General features: G+C 41.9%; 1 protein-coding gene and 1 long non-coding RNA gene across 4 annotated transcripts in view; one reads left to right on the plus strand and one right to left on the minus strand.

The window, feature by feature from the left end:
* Positions 1-21727, minus strand: part of AK7 (adenylate kinase 7) — a 113407-nt gene that overhangs the window by 18437 nt on the left and 73243 nt on the right. The window contains exon 13 of the mRNA XM_053602959.1: positions 1629-1757. Within this exon, the coding sequence (XP_053458934.1) occupies positions 1629-1757 (129 nt within the window). The remainder of the gene's footprint in view (positions 1-1628; positions 1758-21727) is intronic.
* LOC128594282 (uncharacterized) overlaps positions 1-21727 on the plus strand; it is a 77490-nt gene that overhangs the window by 11637 nt on the left and 44126 nt on the right. The gene's annotated exons all lie outside the window — the stretch shown is intronic.

The raw sequence follows: 21727 nt of genomic DNA on the forward strand, positions 1-21727 counted from the left end.
GATAGATGAATGATAACATGCATCTGGGTCAGGGGCAATAGTTCACGTTTGTAAACCTAGCACTCTGGGTTACCAAGGCAGATGGATCCCTTGAGCTCAGGAGTTGGAGACCAGCCTGAGCAAGAGCAAGACCTCCATCTCTACTAAAAATAGAAAAAAGCTAGCTGAATATTGTGGCAGGCACCTGCAGTCCCAGCTACTTGAGAGGCTGAGGCAAGAGAATTGCTTGATGTAGAATATAAATGTCTTTTTTTTTTTTTTGTAGAGATAGAGTTTCACTTTATTGCCCTCGGTAGAGTGCCGTGGCGTCACACAGCTCACAACAACCTCCAACTCCTGGGCTTAGGCGATTCTCCTGCCTCAGCCTCCTGAATAGCTGGGACTACAGGCGCCTGCCACAACGCCCGGCTATTTTTTGGTTGCAGTTTGGCCGGGGCTGGGTTTGAACCCGCCACCCTCGGTATATGGGGCCGGCGCCCTGCTCACTGAGCCACAGTCGCCGCCCCGAATATAAATGTCTTAACACAATAACTAAGAAAATGCCGTGAAGGCTATGTTAACCAGTTTGATGAAAATATTTCAAATTGTATATAAAACCAGCACATTGTACCCCATGATTGCATTAATGTACACAGCCATGATTTAAAAAAAAAAAAAAAGACAGAGAATTGCTTGAGCCCAAGAGCGTGACGTTGCTGTGAGCTATGACGTTACAGCACTTTACTGAGGGCAACAAAGTGAGACTCTTGTCTTAAAAAGAAAAGATAAAGGCTCGGCGCCTGTGGCTTAAGCAGTGAAGGTACCAGCCAGATACACGTGAGGTGGCGGGTTCGAATCTAGCCCGGGCCCGCCAAACAACGACGCTGCAACCAAAAAATAGCCAGGCATTGTGGAGGGCACCTGTAGTCCCAGCTACTTGGGAGTTGGAGGCAGGAGAATTGCTTGAGTCCAGGAGTTGGAGGTTGCTGTGAGCTGTGATGCCACAGTACTCCACCCAGGGCGACAGCTTGAGGCTCTGTCTCAAAAAAAAAAAAAGAAAAGAAAAGAGAGAGTAGGTTTGGTGCTTGTAGCTCAGTGGCTAAGGCACCAGCCACATATACCAGAGCTGGTGGGTTTGAATCTCAGCCCAGGCCTGCCAAAAAACAATGACAACTACAACCAAAAAAAAAAGAAAAATACTCAGGCATTGTGGCTGGTGCCTGTAGTCCCAGCTACTCAGGAGGCTGAGGCAAGAGAATTGCTTAAGCCCAGGAGTTTGAGGTTGCTCTGAGCTGTGATGCCACAGCACTCTACCGAGGATGACAAAGTGAAACTCTGTCTCAACAAAAAAAGAAAGAAAGAAAATAAACCAAAGAGAGAGTATATCTCATGTTGTGTTTGTGCCACAATAAAATAAAATAAATATTTTTAAAATACTTTAAAGTCTGGAAAAAGAAAAGAAGAAAAAAATCTCTATATAGCCTCACATCTGAAAAACAAAGAAAAAAGACTACCTAATAAAAGGTGAGCCAAAATCCAAAAATAAATAGGCTCTCCAATTTTTATTTTCACTGACAATTACTGTGAACGATAAAGTTACAATTTATCTGAATATGAATACTCAAAATGAAGGGAATACTCAAACGTACGGTTGAAAAGATCTTTTGCTTGATCATAGGTCTTGGGGAATCCATCCAAAATATAGCCTTGATTCTTGCAAGGCATTGATTTTAGCTTTTCTTTAACAAATCTAATTAAATATTGATCTTCTATTCGACCTGATAAAAAGAAAAAATATATTACTGTGGAGTCACATTTTACACAAAGGTTATGTTCTGTAGATATCTCAAAAATTGTCGTGTAAACCATAGTCTTAATGCAGCCATGGTTTGAATTTGTTATTTTGGACTGCTTGCTGCATGTAAATACAATATGCTCTTTGGATGTAAATCTTAGAAATGCACAGTATGGATGTAAGATATCATTAGTGAAACATTAATCCAGAGCCAGCACAGTGGCTCACGCCTGTAATCCTAGCACTCTGGGTGGCCGATGCAGGTGTATTGAGCTCACAGGTTCAAGATCAGTCTGAGCCAGAGCAAGACCTCGTCTCTAAAAATAGCTGGGCATTATGGCAGGCACCTGTACTCCCAGCTACTTGGGAAGCTGAGGTAAGAGAATCACTTGAGCCCAAAAGTATGAGATTGCTGTGAGCTATGAGGCCATCGCACTCTACCAAAGGTGACAAAATGAAACTTTGTGTTCTAAAAAAAAAATTAATCCCAGTCTAAAAAAAAAAAAATTGTTGTGTAGTCAAAGGTACCATTGGAAATCCCCATTTTTGCCCTTAAAGTAAAAAATATCTGATTATATATATATATATATATTTTTTTTTTTTTTTTAAGAGATAGAGTTTCACTTTGTCGCCCTCGGTAGAGTGCTGTGGTGTCACAGCTCACAGCAACCTCCAGCTCTTGGACTTAGGCGATTCTCTTGCCTCGGCCTCCTGAGTAGCTGGGACTATAGGCACCTGCCACAACGCCTGGCTATTTTTTGTTGCAGTTTGGCAGGGGCCGGGTTTGAACCCGCCACCCTTGGTATATGGGGCCAGCGCCCTACCCACTGAGCCACAGGTGCCGCCCTGTGATTTTAATATTTTGAACATGTGAGATGGGTTCCAGCAGCCTCATGGGTGCCAGCTGCCTCACCACCCCCAGAAGATGGATACCGCCTGCCACCGACATGCACCAGGGGGCTATGTAGGATAAAAGATGAAAGGTCAAAAAGATGTGAATACCATAACTCTAAATGATGACAGGCACCATTACTCTTAGATCCGTCCGGATTGGCGGAACAGGACAATATAAGAACGAATGGGCCAAGTCCTGTCATGATGAGAGTTAACGAGCTAAGCACTGTGACAAATTGTTTTACTTATCCATTAGTTGCTAGATCTGCATTATGTTCCCTTATTGTTCTAACCGCCCTTTATGTTACCTATTGACTAAACTGCTAAATTGCAAGGTTCGCTTCTGTAAAAGGGGTCATCGTGACCCTGTGCTTGCTTTTTGCTTCTTTTGCCAACTTTCTTTTTGCTTCTAATTGCTAACTTTCAGCCCACCTGTTTGGCCCTTGGCCAACTTTCAGACTAGAAAATCCCCAACTTCCAGACCCTTCAATGCTCTCTCACTTAGTCTGCCTTAGACTTTGCTGAGACAGCTCCACGGTTAATAAAAGACTCCTTTGGCTCCGTGCCTATGGCTCAAATGGCTAAGGCACCAGCCACATACACCTGAGCTGGCAGGTTTGAATCCAGCCCAGGCCCACCAAACAACAATGACGGCTGCAACCAAAAAACTGCCTGGTGTTGTGGCGGGCACCTGTAGTCCCAGCTACTTGGGAGGCTGAGGCAAGAGAATCACTTAACCCCAGGAGTTGGAGGTTGCTGTGAGCGGTGATGCCACAGCACTCTACCCAGGGTGAAAGCTTGAGGCTCTGTTTCAAAAATAAATAAATAAATAAAAATAAAAAGACTCCTTTTTGAAATTCTTATTTGAGTCAGCGGTCCTTATCTCCCCCCATAACACATGCATGTGAATCCTAATGCACAAATGAGCTTTTCTTTTCTTTTCTTTTTTTTTTTTTTTTTTGAGACATAGTCTCACTTTGTCACTCTCGGTACAGTGCCATGGCATCATAGCTCACAGCAACCTCAGAGTCTTGGCCTCAAGCAATTCTTTTGCCTCGCCCTCCCATGTAGCTGGGACTACAGATGCCCACCACAACACAACACCCAGCTATTTTTAGATACAAGGTCTTGCTCTGGCTGAGGCTGGTCTCAAACCTGTGAGCTCAGGCAATCCACGTGCCCCAGCCTCCTAGACTGCTAGGATTATAGGCATGAGCCACCGCTCCTGGTCCCAGTGAGCTTTTCTACAAGAAATAGTACATAAAAACACTGACACCTGCACTTTCAAAATGTTCTTCTATAATCACAACTTTGGGCTAATGTTCATTGAAGAATGAGTAGAGCAAGGCAGAGACCTCCCGCCTCCTTGTAGGATTTACTCAATTCTATTCTGATACTACGCCTCTATAACCCTAACATGCAATAATAAACGCTCCTGACAATTACATAGTGTTCATGTATATTTCTGGTACATAACTTATTAAAGGTAGGTGCTCAGTAAGTATTTGCTGGATCTAAATAACAATCAAGCTTGACCTGACCCTCAAAGACACTTTTCTCTTTAAAGGTAAAGAGAACTTGGCCTATGCTGTTTTTTCCCGTTGGTATTTCTGACCTAGGCCCTACTAGATGGTGCGACTATCTGGCGACTTCTGTCGCAATTCCCAACACTGGCAATTACCAGTAACAGAATTCCTTGGGAATTCTTATAATTGCTTGGGTAGGAAGAGTGGAAAGAGCTTATTCTGGAAGGACAGTTAAATGACAAAATGATGCAGCTCCACCACAATATCCTTCTATGGTTCCATGATAATTAGCGAACAGCTATTATGTTCAAGATACAGCCTTGTCCTTACATTGGTTTATCTCCATTACAGTAATATAAACTTTGCAAGAGAAATTGATCTCCAAAGCTCTTTCCGGAGTATGCACTATACTTTGTCAATGGGTCTATACATAATGTAAAATAAATAGTTTGGGGCCTCTTTACGTGATGAAATTCCTCCAAATGACGTTGCTTTACTTCCCAGTAAGTCTCACAGTGGTGCAAACACATGAAACAAAAAATATCAAGGGATTCACTAACATTTAAAAGATTGGTTTTATGGGTGGTGCCTGTGGCTCAGTGAGTAGGGCACTGGCCCCATACACTTAGGGTGGCGGGTTTGAACTCGGCCTTGGCCAAACTGCAACAAAAAATAGCCGGGCATTGTAGCGGGCGCCTGTAGTCCCAGCTACTCAGGAGGCTGAGGCAAGAGAATCATCTAAGCCCAAGAGTTGGAGGTTGGTCCTCTAAAGAGGCACAGGTTGGCTGACTAAATACAAAAACTCAAGCCAGATATCTGCTGCATACAAGAATCGCATCTTACATTAAGACAAATATAGACTCAAGGTGAAGGGATGGTCATCTATATTCCAGGCAAATGGAAAGCAGAAAAAAGCAGGAGTTGCAATCCTGTTCGCTGACACGATAGGCTTTAAACCAACCGAAATAATTAAGGATAAGGATGGACACTTCATATTTGTTAAAGGTAATACTCAATATGATGAGATCTCAATCATTAATATTTATGCACCCAACCACAACGCACCTCAATTTATAAGAGAAACTCTAACAGACATGAGCAACTCGATTTCCTCCAGTTCCATAGTAGTTGGAGATTTTAACACCCCTTTAGCAGTGCTGGATAGATCCTCCAAAAAGAAGCTAAGCAAAGAAATTTTAGATTTAAACTCAACCATTCAACATCTGGACTTAACAGACATATACAGAACATTTCATCCCAAGAAAACTGAATACACATTCTTCTCATCAGCCCACGGAACATACTCCAAAATCGACCATATCCTAGGCCACAAATCTAACCTCAGCAAATTTAAAAAAATAGAAATTATTCCTTGCATCTTCTCAGACCATCATGGAATAAAAGTTGAACTCAATAACAACAGAAACCTGCATACCCATACAAAAACATGGAAGCTAAATAACCTTATGCTGAAGGATAGATGGGTTATAGACGAGATTAAGAAGGAAATCACCAAATTTTTCTTTATTATTATTATTATTATTATTTATCAAACTTTTATTTTATTTTATTTTTTTGGCCGGGGCTGGGTTTGAACCCACCACCTCCGGCATATGGGACCAGCATCCTACTCCTTGAGCCACAGGCGCTGCCCAAAATCACCAAATTTTTGGAACAAAACAACAATCAAGACACGAATTACCAGAACCTCTGGGATACTGCAAAGGCAGTCTAAAGAGGGAAATTTATAGCACTGCAAGCCTTCCTCAAGAAAACGGAAAGAGAGGAAGTTAATAACTTAATAGGACATCTCAAGCAACTGGAGAAGGAAGAACACTCCAACCCCAAACCCGGCAGAAGAAAAGAAATAACCAAAATCAGAGCAGAACTAAATGAAATTGAAAATAAAAGAATTATACAACAGATAAATAAATCCAAACGTTGGTTTTTTGAAAAGATCAATAAAATAGATAAACCTTTGGCCAACCTAACCAGGAAAAAAAAGAGTAAAATCTCTAATTTCATCAATCAGAAATGGTAAAGATGAAATAACAACAAACCCCTCAGAAATTCAAAAAATCCTTAATGAATACTACAAGAAACACTACTCTCAGAAATATGAAAATCTGAAAGAAATTGACCAATACCTGGAAGTAAGCCACCTACCAAGACTTAGCCAGAACAAAATGGAAATGTTGAACAGGCCTATATCAAGTTCTGAAATAGCATCAACTATACAAAATCTCCCTAAAAAGAAAAGCCCAGGACCAGATGGCTTTACGTCAGAATTCTACCAAACCTTTAAAGAAGAACTAGCACCTATACTACTAAACCTCTTCCAAAATACAGAAAAAGAAGGAATATTACCCAACACATTCTACGAAGCAAACATCACCTTGATCCCCAAACCAGGGAAAGACCCAACAAGAAAAGAAAATTATAGACCAATATCACTAATGAATATTGATGCTAAAATACTAAATAAGATCCTAACTAACAGAATCCAACAACACATCAAAAAAATTATACAACATGACCAAGTGGGATTTATCCCAGGGTCTCAAGGCTGGTTCAATATACGTAAATCTATAAATGTAATACAACACATGAACAAACTAAAAAATAAGGACCATATGATTCTTTCAATTGATGCAGAAAAAGCTTTTGATAATATCCAGCATCCCTTCATGATCAGAACACTTAAGAAAATTGGTATAGAAGGGACATTTCTTGATTTTCTTTTTTTTTTATTGTTGGGGATTCATTGAGGGTACAATAAGCCAGTTACACTGATTGCAATTGTTAGGTAAAGTGCCTCTTGCAAACATGTCTTGCCCCCATAAAGTGTGACACACACTAAGGGCCCACGCCCCTCCCTCCATCCCTCTTTCTGCTCTCCCCCCCATAACCTTAATTGTCATTAATTGTCCTCATATCAAGAATGAGTACATAGGATTCATGTTTCTCCATTCTTGTGATGCTTTACTAAGAATAATGAATTCCACGTCCATCCAGGTTAATACGAAGGATGTAAAGTCTCCATTTTTTTTAATGGCTGAATAGTATTCCATGGTAAACATATACCACAGCTTGTTAATCCATTCCTGGGTTGGTGGGCATTTAGGCTGTTTCCACATTTTGGCGATTGTAAATTGAGCTGCAATAAACAGTCTAGTACAAGTGTCCTTATGATAAAAGGATTTCTTTCCTTCTGGGTAGATGTCCAGTAATGGGATTGCAGGATCGAATGGGAGGTCTAGCTTGAGTGCTTTAAGGTTTCTCCATACTTCCTTCCAGAAAGGTTGTACTAGTTTGCAGTCCCACCAGCAGTGTAAAAGTGTTCCCTTCTCTCCACATCCACGCCAGCATCTGCAGTTTTGAGATTTTGTGATGTGGGCCATTCTCATTGGGGTTAGATGATATCTCAGGGTTGTTTTGATTTGCATTTCTCTAATATATAGAGATGATGAACATTTTTTCATGTGTTTGTTAGCCATTCGTCTGTCATCTTTAGAGAAAGTTCTATTCATGTCTCTTGCCCATTGATATATGGGATTGTTGGCTTTTTTCATGTGGATTAATTTGAGTTCTCTATAGATCCTAGTTATCAAGCTTTTGTCTGATTGAAAATATGCAAATATCCTTTCCCATTGTGTAGGTTGTCTCTTTGCTTTGGTTATTGTCTCCTTAGCTGTACAGAAGCTTTTCAGTTTAATGAAGTCCCATTTGTTTATTTTTGTTGTTGTTGCAATTGCCATGGCAGTCTTCTTCATGAAGTCTTCCCCCAGGCCAAAATCTTCCAGTGTTTTTCCTATGCTTTCTTTGAGGATTTTTATTGTTTCATGCCTTAAGTTTAAGTCCTTTATCCATCTTGCATCAATTTTTGTGAGTGGGGAAAGGTGGGGGTCCAGTTTCAGTCTTTTACATGTAGACATCCAGTTCTCCCAACACCATTTATTGAATAGGGAGTCTTTCCCCCAAGGTAAGTTCTTGTTTGGTTTATCCAAGATTAGGTGGTTGTAAGATGTTAGTTTCATTTCTTGGTGTTCAATTCGATTCCAAGTGTCTATGTCTCTGTTTTTGTGCCAGTACCATGCTGTCTTGAGCACCATGGCTTTGTAGTACAGACTAAAATCTGGTATGCTGATGCCCCCAGCTTTATTTTTGTTACTAAGAACTGCCTTAGCTATACGGGTTTTTTTCCGGTTCCATACAAAACGCAGAATCATTTTTTCCAAATCTTGAAAGTACGACGTAGGTACTTTGATAGGAATAGCATTGAATAGGTAGATTGCTTTGGGAAGTATAGACATTTTAACAATGTTGATTCTTCCCATCCATGAGCATGGTATATTCTTCCATTTGTTAATATCCTCTGCTATTTCCTTTCTGAGGATTTCATAGTTTTCTTTATAGAGGTCCTTCACCTCCTTCGTTAGATATATTCCTAGGTATTTCATTTTCTTTGAAACTATGGTGAAGGGAGTTGTGTCCTTAATTAGCTTCTCATCTTGACTGTTATTGGTGTACACAAAGGCTACTGACTTGTGGACATTGATTTTATATCCTGAAACATTACTGTATTTTTTGATGACTTCTAGGAGTCTTGTGGTTGAGTCTTTGGGGTTCTCTAAGTATAAGATCATGTCATCAGCAAAGAGGGAGAGTTTGACCTCCTCTGCTCCCATTTGGATTCCCTTTATTTCCTTGTCTTGCCTAATTGTATTGGCTAGAACATCCAGCACTATGTTGAATAGTAAAGGTGACAGAGGACAACCTTGTCTGGTTCCAGTTCTAAGAGGAAAAGCTTTGAGTTTTACTCCATTCAGTAAAATATTGGCTGTGGGTTTGTCATAGATAGCTTCAATCAGTTTTAGAAATGTGCCACCTATGCCTATACTCTTCAGTGTTCTAATTAGAAAAGGATGCTGGATTTTGTCAAATGCTTTTTCTGCATCTATTGAGAGGATCATGTGATCTTTATTTTTGCCTCTGTTAATATGCTGGATAACGTTTATGGACTTGCGTATGTTAAACCAGCCTTGCATTCCTGGGATGAAGCCTACTTGATCATGATGAATGACTTTTTTGATGATAAGCTGTAATCTATTGGCTAGGATTCTGTTGAGAATTTTTCCATCTATATTCATGAGTGAGATTGGTCTGAAATTCTCCTTTTTGTTTGGGTCTTTTCCTGGTTTTGGTATCAGGGTGATGTTTGCTTCATAGAATGTGTTGGGGAAGATTCCTTCTTCCTCAGTTTTTTGGAATAATTTCTGCAGTACAGGAATAAGCTCTTCCTTGAAGGTTTGATAGAATTCTGGAGTGAAGCCATCTGGACCAGGGCATTTTTTAGTTGGAAGCTTTTTTATTGTTTCTTTGATCTCAGTGCTTGAAATTGGTCTGTTCAGGAGCTCTATTTCTTCCTGGCTGAGTCTAGGGAGAGGGTGTGATTCCAAATATTGATCCATTTCTTTCACATTGTCAAATTTCTGGGCATAGAGTTTCTGGTAGTATTCAGAGATGATCTCTTGTATCTCTGTGGGATCAGTTGTTATTTCCCCTTTATCATTTCTGATTGAGGTTACTAGAGATTTTACTTTTCTATTCCTCATTAGTCTGGCCAATGGTTTATCTATTTTATTTATTTTTTCAAAAAACCAACTCCTTGTTTCATTAATTTTCTGAATGATTCTTTTGTTTTCAATTTCATTGATCTCTGATTTGATTTTGGATATTTCTTTTCTTCTACTGAGTTTAGGCTTAGATTGTTCTTCTTTTTCCAATTCCATAAGATCTCTTGTGAGATTGTTGATGCGCTCTCTTTCTATTTTTCGAATGTAGGCATCTAAAGCGATGAATTTTCCTCTCAAAACAGCTTTTGCAGTATCCCAGAGGTTTTGGTAGCTTGTGTCTTCATTGTTGTTATGCTCAAGGAAGTTAATGATTTCCTGTTTTATTTCTTCCTGCACCCATCTGTTACTCAACAGAAGATTGTTTAATTTCCATGCCTTTGGGTGGGGTCGAGCATTTTTGTTAGAGTTGAGTTCCACCTTTAGTGCCTTATGGTCTGAGAAGATACAAGGTAAAATTTCAATTCTTTTGATTCTGTTGATATTTGTTTTGTGTCCCAGGATATGATCAATTTTGGAGAATGTTCCATGGGGTGATGAGAAGAATGTATATTCTTTATCTTTGGGGTGGAGTGTTCTATATGCGTCTATCAAGCATAGTTGTTCTAGGGTCTCATTTAAATCTCTTATATCTTTGTTTAATTTCTGTTTAGAGGATCTGTCCAGCTCTGTAAGAGGTGTGTTAAAGTCCCCTGTTATGATGGTATTATCAGATATCATTTTGCTCAGACTGAGTAAGGTCTGCTTCAAGAATCTGGGAGCATTTAAATTGGGTGCATAAATATTTAGAATTGAAATGTCTTCTTGTTGTATTTTTCCCTTGACCAATATAAAGTGACCATCTTTGTCTTTTTTGACTTTAGTTGCTTTAAATCCACATGTATCTGAAAATAAGATTGCAACTCCTCTTTTCTTCTGAATTCCATTTGCCTGAAAAATTGTCTTCCAACCCTTGACTCGGAGCTTTAATTTGTCTTTTGAAGCCAGGTGTGTTTCTTGCAGACAGCAAATGGATGGCTTGTGTTTTTTAATCCAGTCAGCCAACCTATGTCTCTTCAGTGGGGAATTCAAGCCATTAACATTTATTGAGATAATTGATAAGTGTGGTAGTATTCTATTCATCTTATTTGGTGAGAGTCCATTGCTTAGTTTTATCTTTTGCATCAGTGTGGAGGTTAGGTTCTGTCGTTTAATTTCTGAGTTCTTACTTTGCTGCTGATCCATTGTGGTGGTCAGTGTGCAGAACAGGTTGAAGTATTTCCTGTAGAGCTGGTCTTGTTGTGGCGAATTTCCTCAGTGTTTGTATATCCGTAAATGATTTGATTTCTCCGTCAATTTTGAAGCTTAGCTTAGCAGGGTACAGAATTCTGGGCTGAAAATTGTTCTGTTTAAGTAGATTAAAGGTAGATGACCATTGTCTTCTTGCTTGGAAAGTTTCATTAGAGAAGTCTGCGGTCACTCTGATGGATTTGTCCCTGTAGGTCAACTGGCGCTTACTCCTGGCAGCTGGCAGAATCTTTTCTTTTGTCTTGACTTTGGACAGGTTCATCACAATGTGTCTTGGAGAAGCTCGGTTAGAGTTGAGGCAACCTGGTGTCCAATAGCCCTCTGAAAGCAGTGTATCAGAATCTTTGGTGATGTTTGGGAAATTTTCTTTTATAATATTCTCTAGTATGGCTTCCATTCCTCTGGGGCATTCTTCTTCCCCTTCTGGAATTCCTATAACTCGTATGTTGGAACGCTTCATAAACTCCCATAATTCTGACAGTGAACGTTCTGCTTTCTCTCTCTTCTTTTCTGCCTCTTTTACTGTCTGACTTATCTCAAGAACTTTGTCTTGTAACTCTGAAATTCTTTCTTCTGCATGGTCTAACCTGTTGCTGATACTTTCCATTGCATCTTTAAGTTCCCTAATTGACTGTTTCAGTTCCTTCAGCTCTGCTATATCCTTTTTATATTCTTCATATCGTTCATCTCTTATTTGATTCTGTTTTTGGATTTCCTTTTGGTTATTTTCCACTTTATTAGCAATTTCCTTCATTGTTTCCATCATTTCTTTCATTGTTTTCAACATGTGTATTCTAAATTCCCTTTCTGTCATTCCTAACATTTCTTTACAGGTGGAATCATCTGCAGTAGCTACCTCATGGTCCCTTGGTGGGGTTGTTCTAGACTGGTTCTTCATGTTGCCTGCAGTTTTCTGCTGATTCTTCCTCATGAGTGATTTCTTTTATCTGTTTCCTTGCCCTAATTTTCCTTTCACTTCCTCTTGCTCTTTAAGTTCTTGTGCCTGTGGACTAAGGGTTACAGGACCAGAAGCGTGAGAAGGTTGAAGAGCAAAAAAGGGATGAAAGAAAGGAGGACCGAGTGATAAGAAAAAAAAGAAAGATAGAGAAAGGAGAGGGGGTGGGTATAAGGAATATTGACAAAAAGAAGAGAGGCACAGAAAGAGGGAGACAGGGCAATATAGGTGTACAGTAGGGTACTTTGACACAATCTTAAAAAACCCCACCTTCTGGGGGTGCCCAGTTGGGTGGTTCCCTTTAGGTCAGCGGCTCTTTGCTAACCTGATCAGACACAGTACCCCACCTCCACCAAGTAGAGAGGAAAGACAAAAATGCTATAAATCAAACCAAAGCAAGCAAACAGAAAACTTTACGGGGATAAAATTGGGTGAAAAACCAAATGATAGCGGTAGAAACACTAGCAAAAATGAAGTTCTAGTTATTGAAAAAGGCAGCAATGGGAAATTATAATTAAACTAGAAAAATTGAGAAAGAAAAAGGGATCTGTATGGAAAAGATTGAAATTAAAAAACTAAAGAACATCAACAACATCAAAATAAACAAAAAAAAAACAACCAAACCAAGAAAAAAAACAAAAAATACACAACCAAAAACAAAGCAGTTTGTATATGTTGTTGAATATTGTCTGGGCAACACGTGGTCTTCTGGGGTATGAGATGTTAATCACAGTTCTGATACGACTGGAGGCTGCTGATTTCTCAAACCCCAGCAGGTAGACACCCTAAATCTCTCTTCAGCCCACTTAAAAGGCACTTTGAACTTGTAAACTTGCTGAGCAGAAGCTTTCCCAGCTTTCTCGCTGGAATCACTGCTGAAGTGGCTATCCACTTACCCAGTGTGCCAAAACCAGTCTCACTCTGCCCCTGAGGGTTAGGGCTGCAAGGCAGCTCAGACCCCACCCTTAGGCTACTTGGTTGCTGGGTTACCAGCTCCCACCCGTTTCTAGGTCTGCGACCCTGAGGGCGGAGCTTGCCGGGGCAGGTCACTGACAATGATTCCGTGTGACCCACCGCCAAACACTATTAGCTCCGTCTGGCTCAGCGGCTCAGACTGGGGCCCTAGACAACGGCCAAAGTTCTCCGCACTCCTGCTTAGTTCAGCTGAGTGCCAAGTCCAAAGACACCCAAACAGTTCACAGGGAAGGCCTTTCTGGTTTGCAGTCTCGCTGCTACTGAACTTACAGTTGTGGGCGGGTTTAGACGGATTGAACACACGCGACCACTTGCCGGTTTTCCACTGTTTTAGTCCTCCTCTTGGGGCCCAGAAGTCTCTCGCTGACTCCCTGTATCCTCATAGGAGTGATGATAGGCAGTTCCCACCAGCCAGAGATGCCTGGAGTCCTATCTCCCCAGACTCACAGTGCCCAGATGCAAGGAAGCTGTTACTCGGCCGCCATCTTGCTCCGCCTCAGAAGGGACATTTCTTAAACTAATAGAGGCTATCTACAGCAAACCCACAGCCAATATCGTATTGAATGGAGTTAAATTGAAATCCTTTCCATATCGTATTGAATGGAGTTAAATTGAAATCCTTTCCACTTAGTTCAGGAACCAGGCAAGGTTCCCCATTGTCTCCATTGCTCTTTAACATTGTAATAGAAGTTTTAGCCATTGCAATTAGGGAAGAAAAGGTGATCAAGGGTATCCACAAAGAGTCAGAAGAGATCAAACTTTCCCTCTTTGCAGACGATATGATCGTATATCTGGAAAACACTGGGGATTCTACTACAAAACTTTTAGAAGTGATCAAGGAATACAGCAATGTCTCAGGCTACAAAATCAACACCCATAAATCTGTAGCCTTTAAATATACCAACAATAACCAAGCTGAAAAAACAGCAAGGACTCTATTCCTTTCACAGTAGCGCCAAAGAAGATGAAATATTTGGTAGTATACCTAACAAAGAGGTATAAGATGAAAGATCTATACAAAGAGAACTATGAAACCTTAAGAAAAGAAATAGCTGAAGATGTTAACAGATGGAAAAACATACCATGCTCATGGCTGGGAAGAATCAACATTGTTAAAATGTCCATACTGCCCAAAGCAATACATAATTTTAATGCAATTCCTATTAAAGCTCCATTGTCATATTTTAAAGATCTTGAAAAAATAATACTTCGTTTTATATGGAGTCAGAAAAAAACTCGAATAGCCAAAACATTACTCAGCAATAAAAACAAAGCAGGAGGAATCATGCTACCAGACCTGAGACTGTACTATAATTCGATAGTGATCACACAGCATGGTACTGGCACAAAAGCAGAGTAGATGTCTGGAACAGAATAGAGAACCAAGAGATGAATCCAGCTACTTACCGTTATTTGATCTTTGACAAGCCAATTAAAAACATTCAGTGGGGAAAAGATTCCCTATTTAACAAATGGTGCTGGATAAACTGGCTGGCAACCTGTAGAAGATTGAAACTGGACCCACACCTTTCACCATTAACTAAGATAGACTCTCACTGGATAAAAGATTTAAACTTAAGACATGAAACTATAAAAATACTAGAAGGAATGCCGGAGGTGGTGGGTTCAAACCCAGCCCCGGCCAAAAACCACAAAAAAAAAAAAAAAAAAAAAATACTTGAAGAAAGTGCAGGGAAAACTCTAGAAGGAATCGGCCAGGGTGAATATTTTATGAGGAGGACTCCCCAGGCAATTGAAGCAGTATCAAAAATACACTACTGGGACCTGATCAAACTAAAAAGCTTCTGCACAGCCAAAAACATAGTAAGTAAAGCAAACAGACAGCCCTCAGAATGGGAGAAAATATTTGCAGGTTATACCTCCGATAAAGGCCTAATAACCAGAATCTACAGAGAACTCAAACATATCAGCAAGAAAAGAACACGTGATCCCATCTCAGGATGGGAAAGGGACTTGAAGAGAAACTTCTCTAAAGAAGACAGATGCACAATCTACAAACACATGAAAAAAAGCTCATCATCCTCAATCATCAGAGAAATGCAAATCAAAACTACTTTGCGATACCACCCAACCCCAGTAAGAGTAGCCCACGTAACAAAATCCCCAAACCAGAGATGTTGGCGTGGATGTGGAGAAAAGGGCACACTTCTACACTGCTGGTGGGAATGCACACTAATACGTTCCTTCTGGAAGGATGTTTGGAGAATACTTAGAGACTTAAAAATAGACCTGCCATTCAATCCTGTAATTCCTTTACTAGGTTTGTACCCAGAAGATCAAAAGTCACAATATAACAAAGACATCTGTACCAGAATGTTTATTGCAGCCCAATTCATAATCACTAAGTCATAGAAGAAGCCCAAGTGTCCATCGACCCACGAATGGACTAGCAAATTGTGGTACATGTATACCATGGAATATTAGGCAGCCTTAAAGAAAGATGGAGACTTTACCTCTTTCATGTTTACATGGATGGAGCTGGAACATATTCTTCTTAGCAAAGCACCTCAGGAATGGAAGAAAAAGTATCCTATGTACCCAGCTCTACTATGAAGCTAAATTATAGCTTTCACATGAAGGCTATAACCCAACTATAGCACAAGACTATGGAGAAAGGGCCAAGGAAGGGGAAGGGAGGCGGGAGGTTTTTGTGGAGGGAGGGTAATGGGTGAGGCCACATCTATGGTGCATCTTAGAATGGGTACAGGCAAAACTTACTAAATGCAGAATACAAATGCCTACATATAGTAAGAAAATGCCATGAAGGCTACATTGAACAGTTTGATGAGAATATTTCAGATTGTATATGAAACCTGCACATTGTACCCCTTGATTGCACTAATGTACACAGCTATGATTTAACAATAAAAATAAATTAAAAAAAGAAAAAAGAGTTGGAGGTTGCTGTGAGCCGTGGCACTCTACTGAGAGCGAATAAGTGAGGCTCTGTCTCAAAAAAAAAAAAAAAAAAAGATTGCTTTTATTTAAGCAGTCTACTGTATTTTTATTTTTCTTTTTTTTTTCTGGTTTTTGGCCAGGGCTAGGTTTGAACCCGCCACCTCCGGCATATGGGACCGGCGCCCTACTCCTTGAGCCACAGGCGCCATGTATTTTTATTTTTCAAAAGGTTTGCCTTGGCGGCACCTGTGGCTCAAGGAGTAGGGCGCTGGTCCCATATGCTGGAGGTGGTGAGTTCAAACCCAGCCCTGGCCAAAAAAAAAAAAAAACCCGGTCAAAAGGTTTGCCATTGCCTTGGCACCCATAGCGCACTGGTTAGAGCACCGGCCACATGTACCAGGACTGGTGGGTTGGAACCCAGTCCGGGAGTGCTAAACAACAATGACGACAACAACAACAAAAATACCTGAGCACTGTGGTCCCAACAACAAAAATACCTGTGCCTGTAGTCCCAGCTACTTGGGAGGCTGAGGCAAGAGAATCACTTAAGCCCAAGAGTTTGAGGTTGCCATAAACTATGATGCCAGGGCACTCTACTGAGGGTGACAGAGTGAGATACTGTCTCAAAAAAAAAAAAAAAAAAAGCAAATGCTTTGTTGTTAAGGAGAAGGTACATAATGGGAAATCTAACTGAGGTTTCCCTCAACAGGTCTATTGGTTTATTCCAGGCACTGAGCTTTGCCATTTATCTCTTATTGATTCAGAACGGAGAAGGGAGCCCTAGTAGCTCTTTTGGTCATTATGGAATGCTTTAGAGGCATGAATGAGCACACCAAGAGCCAAGCCCAAGTGCCTTTCTCTGGAGAACTGTGACTTCCTAGAAATAATTCCATGACTTTTGGCCACTAGTGAGCTCTATGGCAGGTGACTGTTTTAAAATGAGCACAAATGAGGGAGGTGTCTCACGTCGGTAATCTTAGCACTCTGGGAGGCCAAGGCAGGTGGATTGCCTGAGCTCAGAGGTTCGAGACCAGCCTGAGCCAGAGTAAGACCTCCTCTCTAAAAATAGTCGGGCATTGTGGCAGGCACCTGTAGTCCTAGCTACTTGGGAGGCTGAGGCAAGAGAGTCAATTAAGCCCAAGAGTTTGAGGTTGCTGTGAGCTGTAACTCTACGGCACTCTACCAAGGGTGACATAGTGAGACTCTTATCTCAAAAAAAAAAAAAGAAGTAAAGAATTTGTAAGTAGTGTGCTCTGTGGCTTAACGAAGTCCTTATTCTGGCAGCACTGTCAGGGCCAATGAGAGTAGAATTATGAGTAGGACAGGGCGGGTCCTCACTTTGGACTGTGAAACTTGTGTTACTAGAATGATTGGGACCATACGACAACAAACACAGTCAGGCTGGGGGTGGTGGCTCACAACTGTAATCCTAGCACTCTGGGAGGCCAAAGTGAATGGATTGCCTAGCTCACCGGTTCGAGACCCGCCTGAGCCAGAGCAAGACCGCCTCTCTAAAAATAGCCAGGCATTGTGGCAGGCACCTGTAGTCCCAGCTACTTAGGAGGCTGAGGCAAGAGAATCACTTGAGCCCAAGAGTTTGAGGTTGCTGTGAGCTATGATGCCAGCGCACTCTTCCGAGGGCAACAGAATAAGACTCTGTCTCAAAAAACGAAAAGCAAAACAAACAAATAAAAACAAACGCAGTCATGTGAAGGAAAGGTGAGCTAATTTCTATGAAGCGGTTCAAAGATCTTGTTTTGTTTAGATATAATCAAAGTCCATGTTCTAGTTTCAGATAAATATGAATAGGTAGCATTTTTGGACAAACTTAAGAAAGAAAATAAATACCTTTTTAAGGTTAACAGGGATTGAATGAACTATTCCAATATTATACGTGTAGGAAGTAAGTGGGTGGGGTCCCATGTTAAGGGTGGGGAGTGGCAAGGGATACTTGCTGTTCTAAGATTTACCTTCTCCCCAAAGACCACTTTTTTTTTGGCAGTTTTTGGCTGGGGTCGGATTTGAACCTGCCACCTCCAGTATATGGGGCCGGTGCCCTACTCCTTTGAGCCACAGGCGCTGCCCCCGAAAGACCACTTTTTACGCTCCCTCCCATTCCCCTCTTACTTTTCTCTTATTTTGACAGAGGATGTGGCCCTGTTTGGCCCCCCTAGCACCTGGGCAAAGAACAGAGTCTACTGCCAAGCACAGGCTGCTTTAAAAATTTTCTTGAAACAGGGTGGCGCCTGTGGCTCAGTGAGTAGGGTGCTGGCCCCATATACCGAGGGTGGCGGGTTCAAACCCAGTCCCGGCCAAACTGCAACCAAAAAATAGCCGGGCGTTGTGGTGGGCGCCTGTAGTCCCAGCTGCTCGGGAGGCTGAGGCAGGAGAATCACTGAAGCCCAAGAGCTAGAGGTTGCTGTGAGTCCTGTGACATCATGGCACTCTACCGAAGGCAATAAAGTGAGACTCTGTCTCTCCAAAAAAAAAAAAAAAAATTTTTTTTTGAAACAGAGTCTCATTCCTGGGTAGAGTGCCATAGCATCATGGCTCACAGCAACCTCAAACTCCTGGGTTCAAGCAATCCTCCTGCCTCCCAAGAAGCTGGGACTATGGGCGCTGGCCACAGTGTCCAGTTTTTTTTTGTGTGTGTGTGTGTGTGGTTTTTGGCCAGGGCTGGGTTTGAACCCGCCACCTCCGGCATATGGGACTGGTGCCCTACTCCATGAGCCACAGGTGTCACCCTGCCCAGTTTTTTTTTTTTTTTTTTTCTATTTTAGTAGAGATGGAGTCTCACTCTTATGCAGGCTGGTCTTGAACTCTTGACCTCAAGCAATCCACTTGCCTTGACCTCCCAGAGTGCTAGGCTTACAGGTGTGAACCACTGCTCTCAGCCTACACAGCCCCTTCTTGAGCTTTGGGGACTCAGTAACTGTGCTCAGCTTGGCATTGTCTCTTCTATAATTCTTGTTCTATGTAGTGACCTCCCTGGGCATGAGACTAGTTCAGTCAGTACTTTGCACAATCTTCTTATGTTAACACCCTGGTATAAGATTTAGGGGTGTTACATATCTCTGCTAATAAATAAGGTTCGATGTCTGCCTACTACTATTAGCCTGAATATGAGAAGTCCTTGCCTCCCCTCTACAGGGTGGCATAGTTTACCACTCCCAGCTCCCTGCTTTTAGCTATACACTGGCATAAGGTTTATGCACACATGGCCATATACACCTGTGGAGTCCTTTCTTTTATCTTGATTTTTTTGTAGTGATGGGGGTCTCACTATGTTGCTAGCTGGTCTTGAACTCCTGAACTCCTGGCCTCAAGCAATCCTCCTTCGACTTCTCAAAGTGCTGTTTTTTTTTTGTTGTTTGTTTTTTGGCACAGAGTATACTATATCACACTCGGTAGAGTGATATGGCGTCACAGCTCACAGCAACTTCAAACTCTTGGGCTTAAGCGATTTTCTTGCCTGAGCCTTCCAAGTAGCTGGGATTATAGCCGCCCACCACAATGCCCAGCTATTTTTTTGTTGCAGTTGTCATTGTTATTTTAGCTGGCCTGGGCGGGGTTTGAACCTGCCAGCCTTGGTGTATGTGGCCAGCACCCTAACCACTGAGCTACAGGCACCACGACAATTGTGGATTTCTAAAACTCCCAGTGCCCCACTGTTAGTGTGGCCATGAACAATTTCCTGCCACACGTGTCCTCATAATAGAATGTCTTATCTCGGCTTTTCTGTGCTTCCTCTAAAAAGTGGGTGCCAGGACTCTGTTAGACTGTCAAAAATCAAAATAATGACTCTCAATTGTCTTACGGGCAAGGCAGAGGAAATGTTTTATCTCCAAGTATTAATCTGTGCTTTCTGTGTACTTCCCTTTTTCTCTGGGAAATCTCTCTGGGCTTCTAGATTCTATTTCCTCTCCACCCAGCCCACAGCAAAGCAGAAACAAAGAATCAGATAATTGTCTGCTTTAAGGGGACACTTAGGTGTCTGAATACAAAAACCATTCTGAGCTACTTAGGGGACTGTGGTGGGAGGATCATTTGAGTTTAGAGTTTCAGGAGCTGGTCACTTTCAAACATCTGTGGGCAGGCTTGTCACCTGTAGCTCAGCGGCTAGGGCGCCAGCCACATACACCGGAGATGGCGGGTTCGAATCCAGCCCAGGCCTGCCAAACAACAATGACAACTAATAAAAAAAAAATAGCTGGGCTTTGTGGCAGGTGCCTATAGTTCCAGCTACTTGGAAGACTGAAGCAAGAGAATCACTTAAGCCCAAGAGTTTGAGGTTGCTGTGAGCTGTGATGCCACAGCACTCTACCCAGGGTGACAGCTTGAGACTCTGTCTTAAAAAAAAAAAACTAAGTGGCTCAGCGCCTATGGCTCAAGTGGCTAAGTCTCCAGCCACATACACCTGAGCTGGTGGGTTCAAATCCAGCCCAGGCCTGCCAAACAACAATGACGGCTGCAACCAAAAAATAGCTGGGGGGTGTGGTGGGTGCCTGTAGTCCCAGCTACTTGGGAGGCTGAGGCAAGAGAATTGCTTAAGGCCAGGAGTTGGAGGTTGCTGTGAACTATGATGCCACAGCACTCTACCTAGGGCGACAGCTTGAGGCTCTGTCTCAAAAAAAAAAAAAAGAAATCTCTGGGCAGTTGTGTGCCTCCCAAGTGGACTGTCGGGTGACATGGACACTGCGTGTAGAGCAGCGGTTCTCAACCTGTTGCAACCGGTTGCAAAGGGGTTGCAACCCCTTTGTAATAATGAAGTACATTGCAGCATTAGGAAGGTTGAGAACCACTGGTTTAGAGGGTGGGATGAAGTTAGGAAGAGGAAAGTCGGCCCCCAACCATGGTGGAGATGAGCAGCTGAAAGAGGACATCGAGGAACAAAGAGGAGAACCAGAAGATCAGGTGTGGCATGGCAGTCACAGCTGTGCCCCAAGTGCATGTAGTGGGGTTTGTAGTGTCAGAATCTGAAGAGCCTAAAGAAGTGGAGCCCGGGAAGGACCAGCAACCAGTGCTGGCTTACATCTGAGAGAGTCATACTTTTCCTAATCATCACTTCCCCAGGCTGACCCTTCAGGATCAGAAACAGACACCAGCAAGAAGAGAGGAGGAAGGAGTAAAGAAAACAAGTATGACATGTACTCACTATTCTTTTTTTTTTTTGTAGAGACAGACTCTCACTTTATGGCCCTTGGTAGAGTGCCGTGGCGTCACACAGCTCACAGCAACCTCCAACTCCTAGGCTTAAGTGATTCTCTTGCCTCAGTCTCCCGAGTAGCTGGGACTACAGGCGCCCGCCACAATACCCGGCTATTTTTTTGGTTGCAATTCAGCAGGGGCCGGGTTTGAACCCGCCACCCTCGGTATATGGGGCTGGCGCCTTACCGACTGAGCCACAGGCACCTCCCGACATGTACTCACTATTAAATTGGAACTAACCGATGAGCACACATGTGCACAGATGGATGTAAAACTCAGTGGAAATCAGCAGAGCACACTGGTAACTCTGACTCAAGCACTACAAAAGCAATCCATGAATCCATGTAACCAAAAACATTTGTACTCCTGTAAAGTATGAGATAAAAAACAAAAACAAACAAACAAAAAAACATGGTAGAGAGGATGTATTTAGTCCAAAGTATCAGTTCTATATTGGATTGATCTGTAGATATTAAAATAACCAGTTTGATGGAGGATCTCAACAAAGTGAAAAATGAAGTGGTTTTCTTTTTCTTTTTCTTTTTTTTTTTTTTGA

The sequence above is a fragment of the Nycticebus coucang genome, chromosome 9, assembly GCF_027406575.1.
Source record: "Nycticebus coucang isolate mNycCou1 chromosome 9, mNycCou1.pri, whole genome shotgun sequence".
NCBI classification, from domain to species: domain Eukaryota; kingdom Metazoa; phylum Chordata; class Mammalia; order Primates; family Lorisidae; genus Nycticebus; species Nycticebus coucang.